This window comes from Callithrix jacchus, chromosome 12 (genome assembly GCF_049354715.1).
Source record: "Callithrix jacchus isolate 240 chromosome 12, calJac240_pri, whole genome shotgun sequence".
Taxonomy (NCBI): Eukaryota; Metazoa; Chordata; class Mammalia; order Primates; family Cebidae; genus Callithrix; species Callithrix jacchus.
Window position 1 is genome coordinate 110,983,506 of NC_133513.1, and position 20,136 is coordinate 111,003,641.

At 39.1% G+C, this 20,136-nt stretch overlaps 1 protein-coding gene across 3 annotated transcripts in view; it reads right to left on the reverse strand.

Annotated features, from left to right (window-relative positions):
* The window catches only part of RAB11FIP2 (RAB11 family interacting protein 2), a 41,915-nt gene extending 40,712 nt beyond the window's left edge, over positions 1–1,203 (reverse strand). For all 3 annotated transcript variants that reach the window (XR_008475697.2, XM_002756631.7, XM_054243349.2), the window contains exon 1: positions 69–1,203. Coding sequence is in view for 2 of the 3 variants with exons in the window: in XM_002756631.7 (XP_002756677.1) it covers positions 69–421 (353 nt within the window). In the remaining variant the exon portion in view is untranslated. The remainder of the gene's footprint in view (positions 1–68) is intronic.
* Positions 1,204–20,136: the final 18,933 nt, after the last annotated feature.

The window sequence follows — 20,136 nt, forward strand, 5'->3', positions numbered from 1 at the left end:
TCCAGGAACAGAAAACCCATAAATAAGACATAAACTCCCCCAAATTTAAAATAAATTACATAACTTACTCTGTTTTCCTTCTTTGTTTGTCCTCAAAGACGTCATTGAGATTGATTGCCACCTGCCCTAAAAATTTATCCAGACCCACCAGGGACCTGTGCATGACTATAAGGAAAAGAATGTATTTATCTGGATTCCCCTGCATTAGCAATCCAGGTAGCTCAAAAGAGGCCTCCTCCTTCCAGACTGGCTCAAGGGTTTTCTCAGCTACAGAGGTGGAGTACTTTTCCTTGCCCAGCTGAATTATAGTGTATGTGTCATTGGTGCCACTTTTGCCTTTTGGCTTTAGATCTTTGGCTTGGAGCACTGTGACCTGCACGTGGGTTGGAAACCACTTTTGGGCTTGCTCGGACAGCATCATCCTGTCCTGTTTCTCTGCACACGAGTTCACACGCACAGGCAGTGCCCCTCCCGGAGGGAGAGCCTAATTCCTTAATCACTGCATCCTAAGGGCACTTAACGGAGACCGGCGGGCTCAGGGCTCCCCGACTTCCCTAAGGCCGATGTCAAAACGCCTCTCGGGGGCAGCCCAGGGGCACGGCCGCTCCGAGGGTCCCCTTTCGTCAGGAGAAACACAGGGACCCACCATCACCTGGCCGCGCCGTGAAGGCCTCCGCGCGAACCCCCGCTCCTGGCGTCTCCACCTCCCCAGGCCTGCGGGCACGTGAGGCCTGGCCACCGGGGCCCGGGCGGAGGGCTGAGGGGGTGGAGGGAGCCCACCGCCCCAATTCTGCACCCCAGGCCTCCCGCCTGCCTCCTTGCGGCCGGGCAGCCTCAGACGCCTCAGCGCCTCCCGCCCGCCCCGCGTTCGTCCGCTGGCCCGGCCCTGCTCCTCCTCCCGACCCCGGTAATACGAACCGCCGGCGGCTCACCGGGCCTCGCTCCCTCTAGCAAACCTCTCCCTCCTCCTCCTCCCCCTCGCCTCAGCTCCTCCTCTTGGGCGAGGGCGGGTCGCCCGGGGGGGTGGAGTGGAGGTGGGCGGGGGACGCGGCCGCCCAGGCGACTGCGGGACGCAGGGCGGGCCGCGAGTTGAGGGCAACCGGCGCTGGCGTCGGCCTGGCCCGGCTGGCGGCTCCTAGCACCCGAAGGGCGGCTGCGGCGGCACTTCCGGGTTGGCTTTCTCCATGTTGGTATTGGGAACGCGAAGGGGCGGGGCCTCGAGGTCAGGGGTCAGCACCTCCCTGGTTGCCGTGGCGACTGAAGGCGCGCGACGCTGGCGCGACGGCGGGGACTCTGGGCTCCTGGCCTGGTGCTGCTTGGGCCTGGCCCAGTGGCGCGGGTCCTCGGGACCTGGGGGGACTGCAGACGCCGGCAGGTGAGCCCTGGGGAGACCTGGGCACCGCTCCTTAGAGGAGATCATCAAGGACCTGGAGACGCCCCTAACTAGGGAGAGACCCCTTTTCAGTCTTTGAGGGCTGGGAATCTGTTTTCGCTGTATCCTGGATGCCCAGTGCCAGACACGAGCAGGTCCATAAATGGTGTTGGAACGAATCAGGCCTCTTCACTAGCCGAAAGCAAACTTTTCTCCAACGTCTTTTCCACCCTTCTATTTTTGAAAAGTCTGTCAATTCACTGAAAGTGACATCCCCCACCCAGAAGAGGGGCGAGAGGGAAGCAAATAGCTTCCAAAACTAACACAGGGAGTAGAGATGTAGGGAGGCACTTGGCTGGCGTCAGAAGACCTGGTTCCAGCCGCGCTCCTGCGGCTATCACTATGTGTGACCCTGGCCAAGTCATTTCACCTCCCTGAGCCTCAGTGTTTTCACGAGTAAAAAAGGCCAGTTCCACATCATGTCTAAGACTCCATCACGACGTTAAAAGGACCCTTCTGAGGACTCACACTGTAGTAGACTGTGCAGATCCTGTGGAGACCACGCCCCAAACATGACTTTAGAGTTTTAGGAGATAATACATGTGCCTTTCCTGGCACAAAGTGGCAAAGAAGTCCCCTTTTGCCCCTCTCTTTCTCAATTGGAAGAGACACGTACTACACCTATTGCCTTTAATTCTGTCCGTGTCTTACCTTCCCAAGGAAATTTTATGTTTTGGGACCGCCTTGTCTATCACGCAGCCCCTTCATGGAGCCTAGCATGCAGCAGGCACTCAATTTATTGAATAACTTAATGCCTTTTTTCCCTTTACAAGACTAATTTTGAGAGTGAAACAGTATGACACGTGTAAATGCAGAGTTTTTTTTTAACTTAAGTGGCCATAAACATGTAAAATATCGTGTTTATTATTTTAAAGAAAGTTTAAAACTTCTTCATTCAAGGCAGAATTTTTCATTTCTGAGAGACAGTGTATGAAAAGGCCATGGTGGAAAACAGAACAAAATCGTCATACTGCAAATATAGCATATGAATCCCAGAGTGCATAGTTGTCAACTTTAAAGAAAAATATTCTTAGGGATTTTCAAACAGTACATTGGAATTGCCCCAAGATCTCTAAGGAGAAATAATTTGACACCTGAAACTTACAAAAACCAAATAAGCATCATGAAATCAAATTTAATTTTTAGAGTTTTTATACATTTTTAAAAGTCTTCATGTCTTTATTAAAGGTTTTAATTAAGCAAGAGACAATTATAATAGTGGATGTGTATTTCCAAAGAGCTTAAATTGTTTGATAAGCTTTATTAATGATTATAAACTTATTTACAAGTATCATTTCACTCATCTCTGAAATATAGCCATCTCTAGGGTGGAAGTTGGCAGCAGTAGTTCATAGCAACGCAATAACATACTCCAACACAATTCAGAGAATACTCTAAAGGCAGGAACTGAACGATTGGAATTACTAACATCTCTTTCGGTCGCACCTAAATGTCTTGAGTTTTCACAATACCTGGCTAGAGCCAAAATTGTTTAGTTTTACTGCTAAAATCAGAAATTATGACTTAATATTTTTTAAGCCAGGATAATAAAATAACATATTTTTGCCCCTGGAAAAGCAAATAAACAGAAAACAAACCTAAATGAGCTAAATAGAATCTGGGATTGCATTATAAAAAGGAAATTACTTTCTATAGAGTGTTTTTCTTTTTTGATTGTATTAAGAGAATAAAAACATGACAGTTGAGTCAAAGATATGGTTGGCTTATAGTGAAAAATAATGCCAATTACAGAAGATCTGAGATCAAAGTGCTTCTCCCAAAATGTTTATCGTTTTACGGTTTTAAACATTCTTTTTACTAATTCTAAGATATACATGGACAACAATTTAAAAAAGAAAGGATTGCATGCATAAGGACAACATACCAGAATTGAAGAGAGTCACTTTAAAAAAAATTCTGCTATGACTAATGATATATCCAGAAATATTTGGTACAATTCCAAAATCAAAGTCTTGGGAAAATAATATATTTTAGAAGAAAAATGCTGAACATTCTAATTTTAAACTGTTAACAATGGCTACAGCAATGAATAAGAATGCTTTGACCAGAAAGTTAAAATAGTCAGTATGTATTCCCCAGGAGTAGAGGATTTCACAGATGAAAATATTTACCAAGTGTTGCCCCTTTCGGTAAAGTCCCATAAGGAGACTTATTCCAAACATTGTGGGAGATTTTCCCTTTGGACAAAGGCATCTCTGAAAGCGGGTCTTGCAAATCTGTTGCAGAACAATCATAATGCTCTTATGTTTAACTAGCCCACTGGGGCAAGTGGGTTAATGCTTCCATATATATTACGTAATGGATATTAATTATTTTCCAGATGGAGATTCGGGAACATGAGGACAACAAGAAGCTTTCTCAAGGTATCGTTACAGTCTTTAGACTTCAGATGTACACACACACCTCAAATATATACACAACTGAGATGTATATAAAATTCATGTACATGTACATATGACAAAGCCCCAGAGTTATATTGGAGATACGTAGATAGATCAGTTTCCACGTAACCAGTCGAAAAGTGAAAGAATATTTGGCAAATATTGGACTTGAAATTATTAGAGCAATGAACTAGCATTTGGGGATTTTTGGTGATTGTTTTGTTTTCATCTCTGGACTGATTAATTTCTCTTCTGGGATTGGGCAGTGTGGATATAGTTTGTGATGCCCCAAAAGTAACGTGGTATGTAGTGTAAAGAGCTCTAATCAGCAGCCTGGGTCTTAATCCCAGGTCTGCCTATCACTAGCTACATTTCTTTAGGGAAGTCATTTTTCTTCTTTGGGCCATCTGTAAAGTGGTCTTTTATAGCAACTACCAAAACATCCTCTAACATTTCAAGATTCTGCATAGTATTTCCACATCACAAAGAAGCAAATTGCATTATAATCATCTAATTGAATTTGCTCAATATATTAAAGCAGATTTCCTGTTTATGTAACTTATTAATAAAGAATTCTCTAATTCAGGAGAAAAAAATATTTTTCAAGATGTCCTGAGAACTCTGTCTCTCACAAATGAAGGTAATTAATGATCACAGAAAGCAAGTAAATGTAAGTCTTATTAATAGGCCCTACATGAGGAGATTGACACCAACAGCTCAAGATTTAGAAGAAATAACATGTAGGTGCAAGTGGTTTTGAAAAGCCTTGAACTTTCCAATTATAGTGATAAACATAATTTCTATTTGTATTGTCTGTAGCTTTTTTGAACTGTGAAAACATGCTGAGATTGGTAAGAACTTACAGAGCAAAATATACATTTTCATGTAAGAAGGTTTTGTGGGGAACATCTTTTAATTTTGTTTTCATAGTATTCTGTTGTATAATTTTTATTCCTGCAACAAAATCAATACATATTAATGTATAGAACATGAATTGATATACTTTAACTGGTATATGGTATTGAGTGAGATGAATAAGCCCCATCTGATCTTTTCTCCTTCCAAAGGACGTTTAAGTTATTTCTAGTTTTTCAATTATAATAAACAATGCTGCATAAACATCTGTATGTGTTTCCTATGCATATATGCAGGGATTTTTTATTTTTATTTTGTGACGATCAACAGTGAAATTATTGGGAGTTTGTGAGTGAGAGTATGGAACATCCATGGGCCTGAGCATTAGACCTGAATTCTAATCCTGGTTCTATAAACTAAGGAGTTATAGGCCTGGCAAGCCGTATTCTGTCTATGCCTCAGAGATCCCTTCCAAATCCAGAATTCTCAAATTGTTTTATTATATTTACTGAGAAGCAGAGATTATTGCTATTGGAAGATGATTTTGTGACTACTTTGATATTGGTCTTCAAGTTTCAATTGTCTCATCATCATGAGTACTTCTGAAATCTTCCAGAACATTTACTTCTGTGGATTTAGGTGAGGTTAACAAGGGCTAGAGAATTTTAATTATTCCTAAAAGCAATGATTAGCAAAGTTATATAAACATATTATATTTCTACTTTGTAAACATCTGCTAATTTTTTTATGTTCAGTTAAAATCGAAGATGGAGGAGTAGGGTGGGGAGTTGGGGAGAGATAGCATGGGGAGAAATGCCAGATATAGGTGATGAGGAGGAAGGCAGCACATCACACTGCTGTCTGTGTACCTATGCAACAATCTTACATGTTCTTCACATGTAGCCCAAAACCTAAAATGCAATTTAAAAAAAATCGAATATGGGATTATTTTTTAAACAAAGAATAAGGGATTCAAATTATAGTATTTCTGGGACAGTCTGGAATCTATAAAATTTCTGGGATAATATTTCTGGAAATATGTTCATTTAGAGAACATTAAACTGGTGGACAGCTGGCAAAAGCATTTGGTGGTGGTGCTTTTTTCCTCCATGTGAGATCTAGGGTTCTGTGCCTTTCTACTTATTTGATCTATGTTAAACAAAGTAAGGTCTTTTGTTGTGTTTTGTTTTATTTGTTATATTTTTTGTGTTTGATATAAAGCCCAGGGGGAAAGTGACATTTTGAGGGATAGATCCAACTCTTCTTGTTCCAGAGCCAGTTTTAAACAGTACTCCTAAATCAACTTTCAACTGACCTCAACCATGTTTTAGTCCACCTGGATATCTGATCATAAAAGCACTTTGGGCTTAGAACTATGTGCTTATCTTTTATACATTCTGGGTTAGGTCACCTTCAGAGCACCAGTAAGTTGTAATATAGGAAAGGACTGTTGCAAGTATGTATTATAATCATTTTCTGGTTATTGGAATGATCATGGATGATCTGCATAGCCAAAGCTGAGCATAAGGTGTTGCTTAGCAATGTAGACCTAAAAGAAATTCCTCCTTTCAGGAATTGTATAGTATAGTGGACAGAAGTCATCTGGCTCAATAAAATAATGTTATGACCTTGAGCAACTTAAACTCTTCTTCCAGAAAACAGTGAATTTTAAATTTCTTTTCTCTCCAAACTTGGATCTCAGGTTATCCACAGTGGCTTCCCAATAGATTCGTATTAATGAGAAACTGCATTTTACTGTGGTAATCAAGTTTATGCAAGATTAGAAGGTATATGGATTCTGTAATTTGTGCCTATAACTGTGTTCTTTTAACCTGAGGTTTAAAGGAAAATTAAGGAAGTTTTTTAAATAACCCTATTCCAAGTATGAAGTGTGTTGCATGAATTTCCAAGGTAGGTTTTGCCCAAATCACCTTTATAAGGTGACCTCCTTCAATGGTCTTTGTTTTCCTTTCTGTCTACACTTGGACACTGGGGAAAAAAATAGAGCAAGCTAGTTTTGTAAAAGCGAAGTCTTCTGTATTAGGCATGTCAGGAATCAAGGGCTTGTAACACTTTCTGAAACAAGATTTGCTGCAAAGTTCCTTGCGTGGAGACACTTAATGAACACTATTAAATACATTCCCTGTGATAGATTTTTGTCCCCTGGAGACTAATAGCAATGTGACCTTGGGCAAATTATGTAAACCTTCCAAATTTAGGTTTCCTCATCTACAAAGTGGTTGTTGGGAGGATTAAATAAGGGAGTCAGGTAAAAATGCAGAGAGGGCCTGAAATATAGGAACTGCTCAAAAGATGCTTGTTGCTGTTGGCTTGATGATGTCCCCCTCCTTTTTCCAACTACTTTTCTCCTACCTGAAGGTAAAGGCTCCACAACAATTGGTCTGGACTGTTCCTCACCAAATAATTAAGGACCCTGAGCTGCGGCAGCTGCCCCTCTAACCCAGCAAGTGAGAAACAGCAAATGGACACCCTGAGTTATTTTTGTTTCAAGCCAAACTCAGTGTTATTGGACACTCTTTTTCTTAACAAAAGTAACATAAAATAAGCCCTTAATATATTTCAAACCTTTTAAAATTCAATAATGAGTTTCTATGTATCATTTTAACAACTTCATAAAAATGAATCAGATCCTTGAGTTGAAGAAAAACAACTTCTTATATTATATACCTACAAGTAGCAAAATTAGAAATTTATGTAATAGATCATATACCAGGTAGTATTTTAATATTCTAGATTTTCACTTCAGAGAGAATTATGATAAATCTAAAATGTGAATCTTATAACAAACATTCTGCTAATCAGTGGATCCATCCTCTCCTTCCCTTTTCTCTACCTCTACTCCCCATTGCCTCTCCCTTCCTTCCCCTTCCCCTCCCCCCCTTCTCTCTTCTCCCTCCTTCCTCCCTTCCCCTCCCCTTCCCTCCCCTTTACTCCCCTCTCCTCCCTTCCCCTCTCCTTCCTGGCTTATAAACAGCAGAAATTTATTTCTCACAAGTCTGGAGATGGGAAGTCAAAAGGCCAAAGTACCAGCAGAATGGTTGTATAGAGAGGGCCCGCTTCCTTCTAGATGACAGTCTTTGCACTGTGTTCTCAAGGGTAGAAGGAATGAGCCAGCTCTCTGGGGTGTCTTTTGTAAGAGTGCTAATCCCAGTGAAGAGTGCTCTGCCAGGCCCCCCCCCCCCAATATCATCACCTTGGGCAACCAATATTTTCTAACTTCCATTTGCTACTCTAATGTTAACTCTGTTATCTCAATGTTAATAATAATAATAGCTGACATTTGCTGATGACTTACATTATACTGCGTTCATTAACATCTCAATCTCATTTAATTTGAAAAAGGTGAAGCCACAGCCAATACACACATTACCACTTTTTTTCCTATCTCATCACAAAGATTGTGAGGTTGCAGAGCTCTCTTTAGGCATTGCTCACATCAGGACACTTGAAAAATAGATCCTTCATATCCTTTGGACAACTCTTAGACTTCAATTGGCTTTAAGCATTATCAGAGCATCCTTGACATGATGCCAGGGCCTAACACCGCTTCAGTGAAAGCACAGAGATAACAATGGCAAAACATAATTGATCTATTTTGTGCCCCATGACATACTCTGTGAGCAGCAGCATCAAATACTGTGGTGTTTGGCATCCATAAACTGCAGAGAAATTGAAAAATATTTAAAAACTTTATGCATGGACAGTGACCTAGGATATCACTCAACTCTTCTGCTTTCATAACCAAAGGCGAAAATGCTAATAATCTGTTCCTTGTGGAAAAATGTTGAGTTTTCATTCAGGAGACCAGTCCTCACACACTAACGCAACCTACAGTAGACACTTGCTGGAGAATAAAAATAATGCATGTAAAACCATTTTGTAAACTGTAAATAATTTTACAAATATGAAATTTTATCACAGTTTTAGTTTTGTTATCTATTAAATGTATGCCTATTAACATGCACACTTTTTTCTTCTTGCATCAAAGCTTGCTTAAAATAACAGAGGAACATTTAAAAGCAAGACAATTCTAATTTACCATCATTCAAATTATGTTAAATCCAATTCAACTTTATAAGCTAAGGAACATGTGAAGGATAAATAAGAACTTGATAGTTAAGAAGATAAATATATGCAGATAAATATATGTGATGAGTCAAATTGATTATAACCATATACGGTATTAAAAGACTAAATTTAAATTTATTATGAAATGGCAAACCTAGTGCCTTCTTGGAGAAACATGCCTTAACAAGCTCGTATGGTTGTAAGGTTGATAATATCTTGATAATAACTTATGTTTTTCTTATTCCTAGTAATTACTGGCCTCCTTATGACCTTCATTCTAGTTTCAGGCAGTAGCTAGGAGAGCCAGACTAACTGCTCCAGAGAATCGAGGCCAAGGCATACAGCAGAGTCAATTCTCAGCTTTCCCATTTCAAAGTAGACAATAGGAGAAGCTAGAACAAAAGCCAAAACGTATGCAGTAAAGAAAAAAATCAGGGAAGAAAGCAGTTGATGAAAGAGCTACACTAGGCAAGGATTTCATTGGTTGAAGTGAAGGATAGGGAGCTTGTAAAGAAGATCAAGATAGTTGGACAGGTGGACTGTCTCCAAGACCCCTCCACTTGCCTCCCCACTTCTTGAGCATCGGAGTTGGGCAGATTGATGATAGACCATCCAGGTAAATTTTGGCATCCAAAAGTAAATATCACTTTAATCTTGTTTCTCAAGAAAGACCTTGAAATTGAGCAAACTCCTGGACCTCCCTAATCCCAGGTACCACAGTACAGTAGAATAGCAGCAACAGGGCAGGAGTCTCAAGGCAGAGATAGTTTTGATACAGGCAACTCCCTGAGCCTCCTGCCATCAGAGAGGTACCAAGAACCTCCAAAAATTTCATCTTCCCCTGAAAGGTGTGAAAATGACTGAGAGAGGGCTGATAGACTAGGGTCCTTTGGGTTGGGATTGGGAAAATTCAGAGTACGTGGATAAAGAACCAGGGACCAGCCATATCACTTCATATGACTTGCTAATGGGAATCGATGCTGACAGCCATAGACCCTCCTGAGCTTCTCCTTGGGGCCTCAATTTCAGTCCAGCCTTTAGAACTTAGTTTTGGTCTCAGGGAGAAGGATAGGGAGATGAAAATTTTACCTGAGTTTAAAACCTGAAATGATTGAATTTATGCAGATAAGACATTTTCTGGATATATTTTGACAAGAGTAGAACTAGGGGAATCAAAATAGAAATTATGTTGAGTAATAGGGAAGTAGAGTTATATTTCTTGCCTATCATCTGAGTATATGGCCTGAAATATTGGACCTACTACAAGGAATACACTGTAAGCAAAGTGAGGTCTTGGCCAGAGCCCAAGAGTTCCAGGAGCCTTCTATGATGTGATGAAATGGTCTTGGTCCCCTATACTATTATCTTGTGGTAGAACATTAGAACTAAATGTTCCAGATGTATTAACATAAACCTGAAGTGATGTCGTTAGTGAATGTGGTCTTAAAAATTAAGAGGAGAGAGATCTAAGATGGCTGATCATTAACAGCTCAGGATTTTGGTTCCCAGTGAAAGCGCAGAAAACGAGAGGACGCCACACTTTTAGACAAATTTTTCTTGCTCACAGACCAGGAGATTCCCAACGGAGGAGCCCCACGGGTCGCCACTGTGACTCTTGTGGCTGGCGTGGCAGTTTTGCCGGTGCCTTGGCACGGCAGTTTTTGGTGCAGAGTCAGAAAAGCACCATCAATCTTAACGCCGCTGTTTTAGCCGGCACAGTGAGCTGCTCAGAAGGTGGATGATAAGAAACTTTTGGGAGTTGAAGGAACTTGTTCTAACCCAATGCAAAGAAACTAAGAACTTTGAAAAAAAGGTTTGATGAAATGCTAACAAGAATAGATTATATAGAGATGAATATAGTGGATTAATGGAGTTGAAAAATACAGTACGAGAACTTAATGAAGCATGCACAAGTTTTAACAGCCAAATTGATCAGGCAGAAGAAAGGATATCAGAGGTTGAAGACCAACTTAATGAAATAAAATGAGAAGACAAGAATAGCATAAAAAGGATAAAAAGGAATGAGCAAAGTCTCCAAGAAATATGGGACTATGTGAAAAGACCTAATCTACATTTGATAGGTGTACCTGAATGCAACAAAGAGAATGAATCCAAGCTGGAAAATACTCTTCAGGATATTATTCAGGAAAACTTTCCCAACCTAACAAGGCAGGACAATATTCAACTCCAGGTAATACAGAGAACACCACAAACATATTCCTTAAGAAGAGCAACCCCAAGGCACATAATCGTTAGATTCACCAGGGTCGAAATGAAGGAGAAAATACTAAGGGCAGCCAGAGAGAAAGGTCAGGTTACCTATACAGGGAAGCCTATCAGACTCACAGCAGATCTCTCAGCAGAAACCCTACAAGCCAGAAGAAAGTGGGGGCCAATATTTAACATCCTTAAAGAAAATAACTTTCAGCCCAGAATTTCACATCCAGCCAAACTAAGCTTTACAATCAAAGGAAAAATAAAATCTTTTGTGAATAAGCAAATACTCAGAGATTTTATTACAACCAAGCCTGCTTTACAAGAGCTTCTGAAAGAAGCATTATACATAGGAAAAACCAGTATTAGCCTTTCTAAAAATATACCAAAAAGTGAAGAGTATCAACATAATGAAGAATTTATATTAACTAATGGGCAAAATAGCTAGCTAACATCAAATGGCAATAATCTTAAATTTAAATTGACTAAATCCCCCAATCAAAAGATGCAGCTAAAACCCATCAGTATGCTGCATCCAGACCCATCTTACATGCAAGGATACATAAAGAGTCAAAACAAAGGGATGGAGAAAGATTTGTCAACCAAATGGAGAACAAAAATAAATAAATAAATAAAAAGCAGAGGTTGCAATTCTCGCCTCTGATGGAATGGATTTTAAAGCAACAAAGATCAAAAGAGGACATAATAGTAAAAGGATCAATGCAACAAGAAAAGCTGACAATCCTGGATGGGTATGCACCCAATACAGGATACATAAGACTTGTAAAGAGACTTGGACTCCCACATAGTAGTAGTGGGAGATTTCAACATCAGTATTAGATAGATCGATGAGACAGAAAATTAACAAGGATATCCAGGACTTGAACTCAGATCCAGAACAAGTAAACTTAATAAACATTTATAGAGCTCTCCACTTTAAACACACAAGATATGCACTCTTATCAGTACCACATCACACCTACTCACAGGTTTAAATGAAATATTGGTTGGCCATTATTAAGCACAATTGATGGTATAAGGGAGGTTTTCAATACCCATTTTTAGACTGCATTCTAGCCTGGGCAATTAAGCAACCCTCCCATTCTCTCTCCCTCATCCTCCTCCTCTTTTTTCCTCTTCTTCATTCCTTTTTCTTTTTTTCTTTCTTTCTCTCTTTCTTGCTTAAAAAAAAAAAAAGCGTGGGTGATTCTTGCTCCATCACTCAGGCTGGAGTGCAGTGGCAAGATCACAGCTCACTGCAGCCTCAGACTAAAAAAAAAAAAAAAAAAAAATTAAGAGTATTTTGGTTAGGTGACCTACCAACATACAGGGAAAAGATTATAAATTAATGAAAATTTAAGATGAATTAATGAAATATAGTTCATGAAGCTACCCCAATACTTGCCCTGCCTCTCCTCTCCTATTACAGTAGATCACCTGTCTGTGTTCCTTCCCATCTGAGATTCAGGCGATGGACTTCATCTCTTCTTGTCTTCTCAAGGATTTTGCGTCTGCCATTATCCTTTCTCCCTCTTGCATCCTCAGAAGTTTTTTTCTCTACTGGATCAATTTCCTCAACATACAAATATTATCTGGTATTTCTCATATTAAAAAAAGAAAATAAAATTACTTGTGCATACACCCCTGCACCACCTCTGGCTACCTGTTTCTTTTTAGAGCAACACTTACTGAATGAAAGACTTGTTCATGTTTGCTTTCTCTTTCCGCTCTTTTTCTCTTGAACATACATCAGTCAAATTTTTGTCTTCACCCATCTCCAGCTACACATTGTCACAGTCCATTTTTTATTTGGCCAATTAGCAGCATTTCACACAGTTTATCACTTTTTTTTTTTTTTAACTGGTTAGGTAAAATCAGTGTTTACATTTGTAAAGCAGGCCATCTTAGGAGAGCTCCAAGGTTTGGATTGATAGCCTGCTCTGTTTCAATATTTGGTGTATTGTAGTTCAGTGTCATTATGATACACAGTGATAAGTAATAAAGACTTTAACCAAAAGTGGGTTTACTATGCTTATTTAATGTATTTTTTTCAATTATATTTAAAATTTATTTTCTATTCATTCAGTGCACCCACTATAAAATTTGTTAGATAACTTAAATGAGTTGCTTCTCTAAAAAGCATGATTGCTGAAGAGCACTCTAACTCAATAGCTCCAACAAGGGATTTGAAGCCGGGACTTCAGGCATAAATATTTGAGTCTTGGAACTTTTCTCTGGTTTTGTGACATATATAATAACCTACAATTTTATGTACATAATATATAATAATAACATATATACTATATAATTTCTATGTTGGGTATTATAAACTTATTAGAAATATAAATATTACATGGTATGCTATTATAATTCAGAAATATATAACATAATCACTATATAATACATACTAATTATTATGTCATAGGCATATATAGTTAATATGTTGAATTTTATCCATATGTCTATAATTTATATATTCTTTGGCTGCAGGACCTGAGATTCATGCCAGTCAATTTGTTTAGAATGGTTTGTTATATTGATATATGTGGAGCAAAATTAGAGGTATGGAATTTCATGAATATTTAAGCCTAGGAGTCAGTCCTGGGCATCCTGGAGTTGAGCTGGAGTCTGAGGGGTCTTGGCAGCAAGAGTCCAGGGTCACACAAGTAATCCACTCCTGACATGCCTGGCTACCCAGGCTGTCTGCTTCTCCCTGTGTCTCCATCTCCTCACTGTCACCTAGGACTGTATTTTGTCTCTCCCTCCCAGGGAGTCCTGTTCTGTTTCCTCCTCTTAATTCTCCCTCTTCTTGCCAGGACTTATTGTGGCACTGACTTACAGCTTTTAGCATTAATTTCCATGATTGAGAGAAGTGTCAGTTTTTCTTGGGGCAGGACATATCATAGCAGCTCTGGCTCCATGACCTGTATCTGTGGCTGGGTAGAGGGAGAGAGCTAGGACTCTGAGGTCTACAAAGGATTTCCCTTTTCTTAGGGATGTGGGTGGGGCCAGTTCATGTGGATGGAGCAGTGGTAGGCAGATGCAATGACTGATATATAAAACATTCAAACACAGTCATTGAAAGCTTTTGGTGTGGTTCAAATTTCAGGGTCAAGCTTTATTTAAGAACAAAAATGCATTATACTTCTCAGTTTAAATGAAATATAGTGTTCAAAATCACTGAGTATAAGCTCTTTAACTTAGATGTTGTATGATAGAAGCACATATCCCTCCATTTTTTCTATATTCTATTAATGTTTGTAGAATTTTTCTTTCAATTGTTGAACTAATAATGACTTTGCAAATTATAATTGCTAATATTCTCTAGAGTGGATGACTTTTCAAATCACCTTCCAGCATTAATACCTATTTAAATTTTAAAAAACTGGGTTGCATTTGGAATTTCTGGATTCTTCTGTTTGTCATGCAAATATTCAGTTCTGTTCTTTTTATGATAATATGAAATAAAGTAGTTTCTCACAGTAACATTGTAAATCATTTGCTTTCTATTACATGCAGCTGGTTTTGTTACTGTAATGATTTTCTATGAGTGCATATTGCAGAATATATAAGATGCAATGTGATATTCCTTTATTCAGAATTTGTATGCAATTATTGTTTGCCCAAAAATAATGAGACAATTTGGAAATATAGTAATTTATTGTAATACATTTCTTTTTAATACATATCTACACTGAAGGAAAAAAATCTAACTTTAAAAAAACGACATGCCATCTTTTTTTGTTATATACACTAGAGTTTTCATCTCATGGAAAATTCAGAACGAAAATCAAAAACAGCTGAGGTAGTTACTCGGGTGCCTTCCTTCAGCTTATTCAAAAGAATATAGGATGAACGGTAAGAATTAAGTAAACCACAAATTATTTTGGAGTGTCTGGTTTATATTATAAATAAATTTTTCACTGCTGGTTGTTTTTTCAAAAATATTGCCTGTATTTTTGATATTCATTCCTGTGATCTAATGTAAACTCTGTCCTACCAGTTTGGTGTATTGGTAGTTCATGATTTAACTTTTTTATTACACTCATATGCTCTAACTATTTCTCACTCTTCTCTTTTGAATCTCCCTAAATGGCAATAATGTTTAAGACATGTCATAGAAAATGTTAAGGGAAATGTCTCACTTTTGTATTGGCACATATTAATTTCACACCTTGAATAGAGTCTAATGTCATCAACAATAAAGCATCTACTTCTCAGAGGCTGAATTAAATATTTTATTATTATTAAGAAGCAACAACAGCAGTAACAACAACAACAAAAAATAGAAGCAACAACAACAAAAACTCGTTAAAACGAGGTATGACCGTGGCGTCATTGTTTTCTTCCTCATTGGTCTTGACTAGAATTTTCAAAGACTTGATGGTAAATCTACATTAGTTTGTAGTTTAATGAAACCACAGTAGGTTAGATTTTGGTTTTAAAGTATGTTTGTGAACCTTTTCTTACATACTTAAAAAAAAAATACTCATATTTTCACTCCTACTCCAAAGGCACCATCACTAACACAGTACGCTGCATGTAACAGGGAAGAAAGATTACTACTTATTACCTATGCGCTGCATGTATTAGTAGTGTGTTTAATTCTCACTACAATGTTCTGTTATTAGCCTCAGTTTCTCAGGAGTTCCTGTGGCTCCATAGAAGGAGCACAGAGTTTATAAGAGGGGGCAGAGTGGAGCAACAGTGCACCAAGAAAAGATTTTGAAGGCAAGAACTGATGGAGAGGGTGATCCCTTAGGAATGAAACATCTGGCTGGGCGCGGTGGCTCACACTGGTAATCTCAGCACTTTGGGAGGCCAAGGCAGGCAGATCACTTGAGGTCAGGAGTTTGAATTTAGCCTGGCCAACGTGGTGAAACACAGTCTCTACTAAAAAAAAAAAAAAATAACTGATCATGGTGGCAGGTACCTGTAGTCCCAGCTACTCAGAAGGCTAAGACAGACAAATCGCTTGAACCTGGGAGATGGAGGTTTCAGTGAGCCAGGATCATGCCACTGCACTCCAGCCTGGATGACAGAGTGAGACTCTATCTCAAGAAAAAAAAAAGAAACAAGAAAGAAAAGGAGTGAGACATAGTGATGGAGGGGCCAGCGTGATGCTGACTACGATCAGAAAAAGCCAATCCACCACCTACACAGTGGCCACCCTACTGGTGGAGATAAGAACATTTGGAACCAGCCAGAGCAGAAAAATGGAAAAGAACCTCTCCACACTGCTGACCAGTAAGTAACCAGTTACCCAAGACAATCCTTTTTCCCTGGAAGTGTTAGGTTTGCAAAGGAAGTAGGATCATCTCAAACCAAATATCCCCTCCACCTCCTATCTCACCCCCATTTAAAGAGAAGACCAAGCTACCTCCCCATTCCAAGTCCCTTAAGCCACACATCTAGGGTGAGGAAAGGTTGGGCGAGTGCTTTCAAGAGCATAGAAATTGAATTTCATAAGCCAGAATATATATGTATGTGTTTTAATTCCATTGTGCTCAGAATATTATGAAACCTGTTGAAGATATTGTTAAGGGTTGTGTCTACCATAAACTCTTAAAGAAAAACTAGAAAATCTGTATATCCAGCCAAGAGAAATTTATTAGATCTATGGAGTCTTAGTGTTACCTCAAAATGGGGAAATGAGGAAAAGGTGTTGGGATCTCGGTTGGTTGTTTTAAGGTGGATATTGCAAGGCAGGTGCAGGAGTAACTGAATGAGCTTGGGCAGTAGGATATAATAGCTTTGATCAGTTTAAAGCAAGGCTAAGGGCTTGAAGTGAATCCTCTGAGCAAGTTGCTAGACTTAATCTGTGAACTGTTTAGTTGCCAGCTTATCTTTGAGAACTGGTTTATAGTACTCTCTTTCAGAACAGCCCTTTTCTGGATCAAGCAGCCACGTTATTTTGCTTAGTTTCAGTAATGTTGAACACAGAGAGAAAATTATTCCTGGTCTCAGTACTGTTTTAACATAGGGACGAGACATTATAGGAGTTTTAGTTCTCAAAGAAGAACTGCAGATTTTCTGAAAGCAATGCTAAAAGTGGTGATTGGACAAAAATAAAACTCTTTTACATTTGTGCCCCTGCTTCATTGAGGCTTTGAGATGAATTAATTACATCATATTTGGAATTGGAAGCTCACAGAAGTTAAACATTTGTCCAAGATCACAAAATGAATGAGTTGAGGAGTAAGGATTCAAACCCAGTCTGTGTGAGGATAATCTGGGTGAGATATTTGCTGCCCCATTGATGACCTGGATTGGTACTATCTAATTTTAAAGTCTTCCCTTCTCATCTTCCCTGACACCCAATACTCCAAGGAAAGCTTAACCTTGTTTCTTAGCAGAGCTTTGATACAATTTATTTTTTCCTTAAGGGCTTAAAACAAGAACATGCCCTTGACATGAAACATGTTGGTCCACTCAATTACATACTGTCTTGTATAGTTGTCTCCTCTTTTCAAAAATGTCAAAAAAAGCCAGAAGTGCTTCTCACACTTCTTTTGTTTCTCCCAGCACTTAGAGATATCTAAGCACAGAGTAGAAGCTCAATATTCCATTTAACTGGACTGAGTATTCACCAGTCCTCCAGTAACAATGTCTCCACTACAGAATTTTAGCTGCTATTTAAGCCACAGTTGGTCTGCCAAATATTTGCTGTGAAGAACAAGCAAATGTTACCCAAAATGTTCAGGAAAGCATAGTACCACTGCAAACAGATTTTTCACTGCAAAGTGTTTCACTTATTTTCTAATTTGTGTGTGTGTGTGTGTGTGTGTGTGTGTGTGTAGTGGTGTCTCAACTGCATCAAAAATAAAGATAAGACTACACAAACAGAACAACTGGCATTTCAGTTCTCTGTGTTGTTTCAGTCCCCTAACCTGTAAAAACAAAGACAGCAACTCAGAGAATAGTGAAGGTTGTCCCCATATATGTTTTTATTCTTTTTAAAATGCATCTCTTCTGTCACAGGATATGGAATAGAAGTAGAGAAAGGTGGAGGGGACTTATTTTCCTGAGAACGTTCTCGATAACCTTCCTGACCTCCACACACCACCTTCAGACTGCCCTTCATGTAACTTGATTTTTTAGCTGGATAAAAATGTTAGCAACTGGGGACCTTATACAATGTTATTTCCTGAGGTTTCCACACTCATCTAAGGAGAGCCAGCGCTACCACCATTTTAATTAAAAGGATTCGCTTTCAATAAGATTCTAAATTGTTTTAAAATGGCAGTACTGAGCACAGGTGGCCAGTGGTCACTGAGTGCTGTCAGTGGTTTAGAAGGTTTGGGGGACAGTGACAGACTCTACTGTCACCATTGGACTGGTGATCATGGGATGTATTTTCTTTGGGAAGGCAGAGAAGCAAGTAGAGGTGACTTTAATCACTAGTAGTAGGTGTGTTGTCCCTGGTAAAAATGTCGATACAAAAGGGGTATACACATTTCAGACTCGAAAAGCCATCTGTTTGATGGTTCCAGTGAAGATCAGCTAGCAGAGTGGAATGGAAAATGGGGCAATTACTTTAGGCACAAATGCCTTGATTTGAAATTACCTAGACATGTATGCTTTATATTTTTGTGTTTGTCACTGAAACTAAAGCAATTATTTGAATTATTTAGCAGACAGCTTTATCCATTTGACTAATAGACTCAATGTCAAATATCCAGGAAATTCAGAAAATATCCAGCTTTACATGAGGATAATTTTCAAACCTTTGAGGTTTAATGGGAATAGATTCTTCTACCTGGTGTTTGAAGTGCACACCTCTGCTGCTCAGAGGGGACTCGTCACCCCTCCTTCCCACCACCTCTTATTCTTCTCTCTTTTTTAGTCTTTCTTTTCTCCACCCACCCTCTACTTCCTACACAAACTTATTTTGCTTTTCCTAGTCGGGAATGCTCTCAGTTGTGTAGACAAAACATTTTATTGTTTGATTTAAAAAACTTCTTTTATTCAAGGTCACATTCAAGTTACGGCCTACAATGTTGTTACAGTTTTTCCTTACATATTTACCACCTTTGGAGCTTCTATGTCTAAACTGTATCCTTTAAGGCAATAAAGTGAATTTCTCTAAGTGGGCTTTGAATGAGCAAGAATTTGTTATTGCAGAACCCTCCAGGCCACTTGACTGTCATAACCTCCTCAGGTGGGATGGCTAAGAATGTTTACAGAAGCTCTGAGGGAAATTTTCTCTAAACATCTGATGCCTCAGAAAGAACAAACACCTAGAGTCTCAAGAATGTTACCTGTCCTTCAGCTCTTATCTCTGTTTGGTTTTCAGGGAGTTGGTTTCCAGCCTGATAACAGATCTTGCCCTTACCTCATGACCTAGCCTTCTGGTACCAGGTCCCTGTTTTGTGCTTTCTCCTTTTGTCTTTTTGTTTTGACCTTGGTTCATTAACCTCAGTAACTCAGGCTATACAAACTTCTAGCAGAGGCCAGCCACACCCCTCAGGCATGAGGCTGCCCCTCCTGGTCTGGCTGCTGGAGCCCTGCTAACTGGGAACAGACACCCTCCCTTGGTTCCATCTTCCTCAGCGAGCCAGAGTTGAGTTCAAGTAGGTTAAAGCATTACATTTGTAAATTTGTAAAGGATCAAGTCGTGAAAAGAAGGGCAATCTTGTTCTTGGAGACTTTATTAGCCAGTAAATGCAATATGATACATTTATAGGAGTGAAGACCCAAGCTTTCTGAACTTCATTGAGCCAGAAAGATGTGTTTTATTTCATGCAGTTTATGGAATGGCTACAGCATAGGTAAGCTTTTACACGACGCCACATTGACTTGAGGTAATCATAAAATAAAAATGGGCAAGGAGAACCTTCAGGTCAAAGTATAATTTATATATACATTTACCCAATCCAATACAAAGACCCCAAACCATATGCTTTTAATTTTTGGTTTAATTTGTAAGCTCTTTTGTTTGCTTTTTTTGATGTAAAAGAATTATGATTAACCTTTTTTAAAAAAATAAATGTTACTTGCTGCTTTCCGTAAAGCTCATATTATAATAAAATGCACTGACTACAATAACACTCATATCAGCAAAAAGTGACACAAGATGGCATTAAAAAGTCCTTCCCTGTGACAAAGTAAATTGGAATTGTATGGTAAACCTTTTATAGCTTG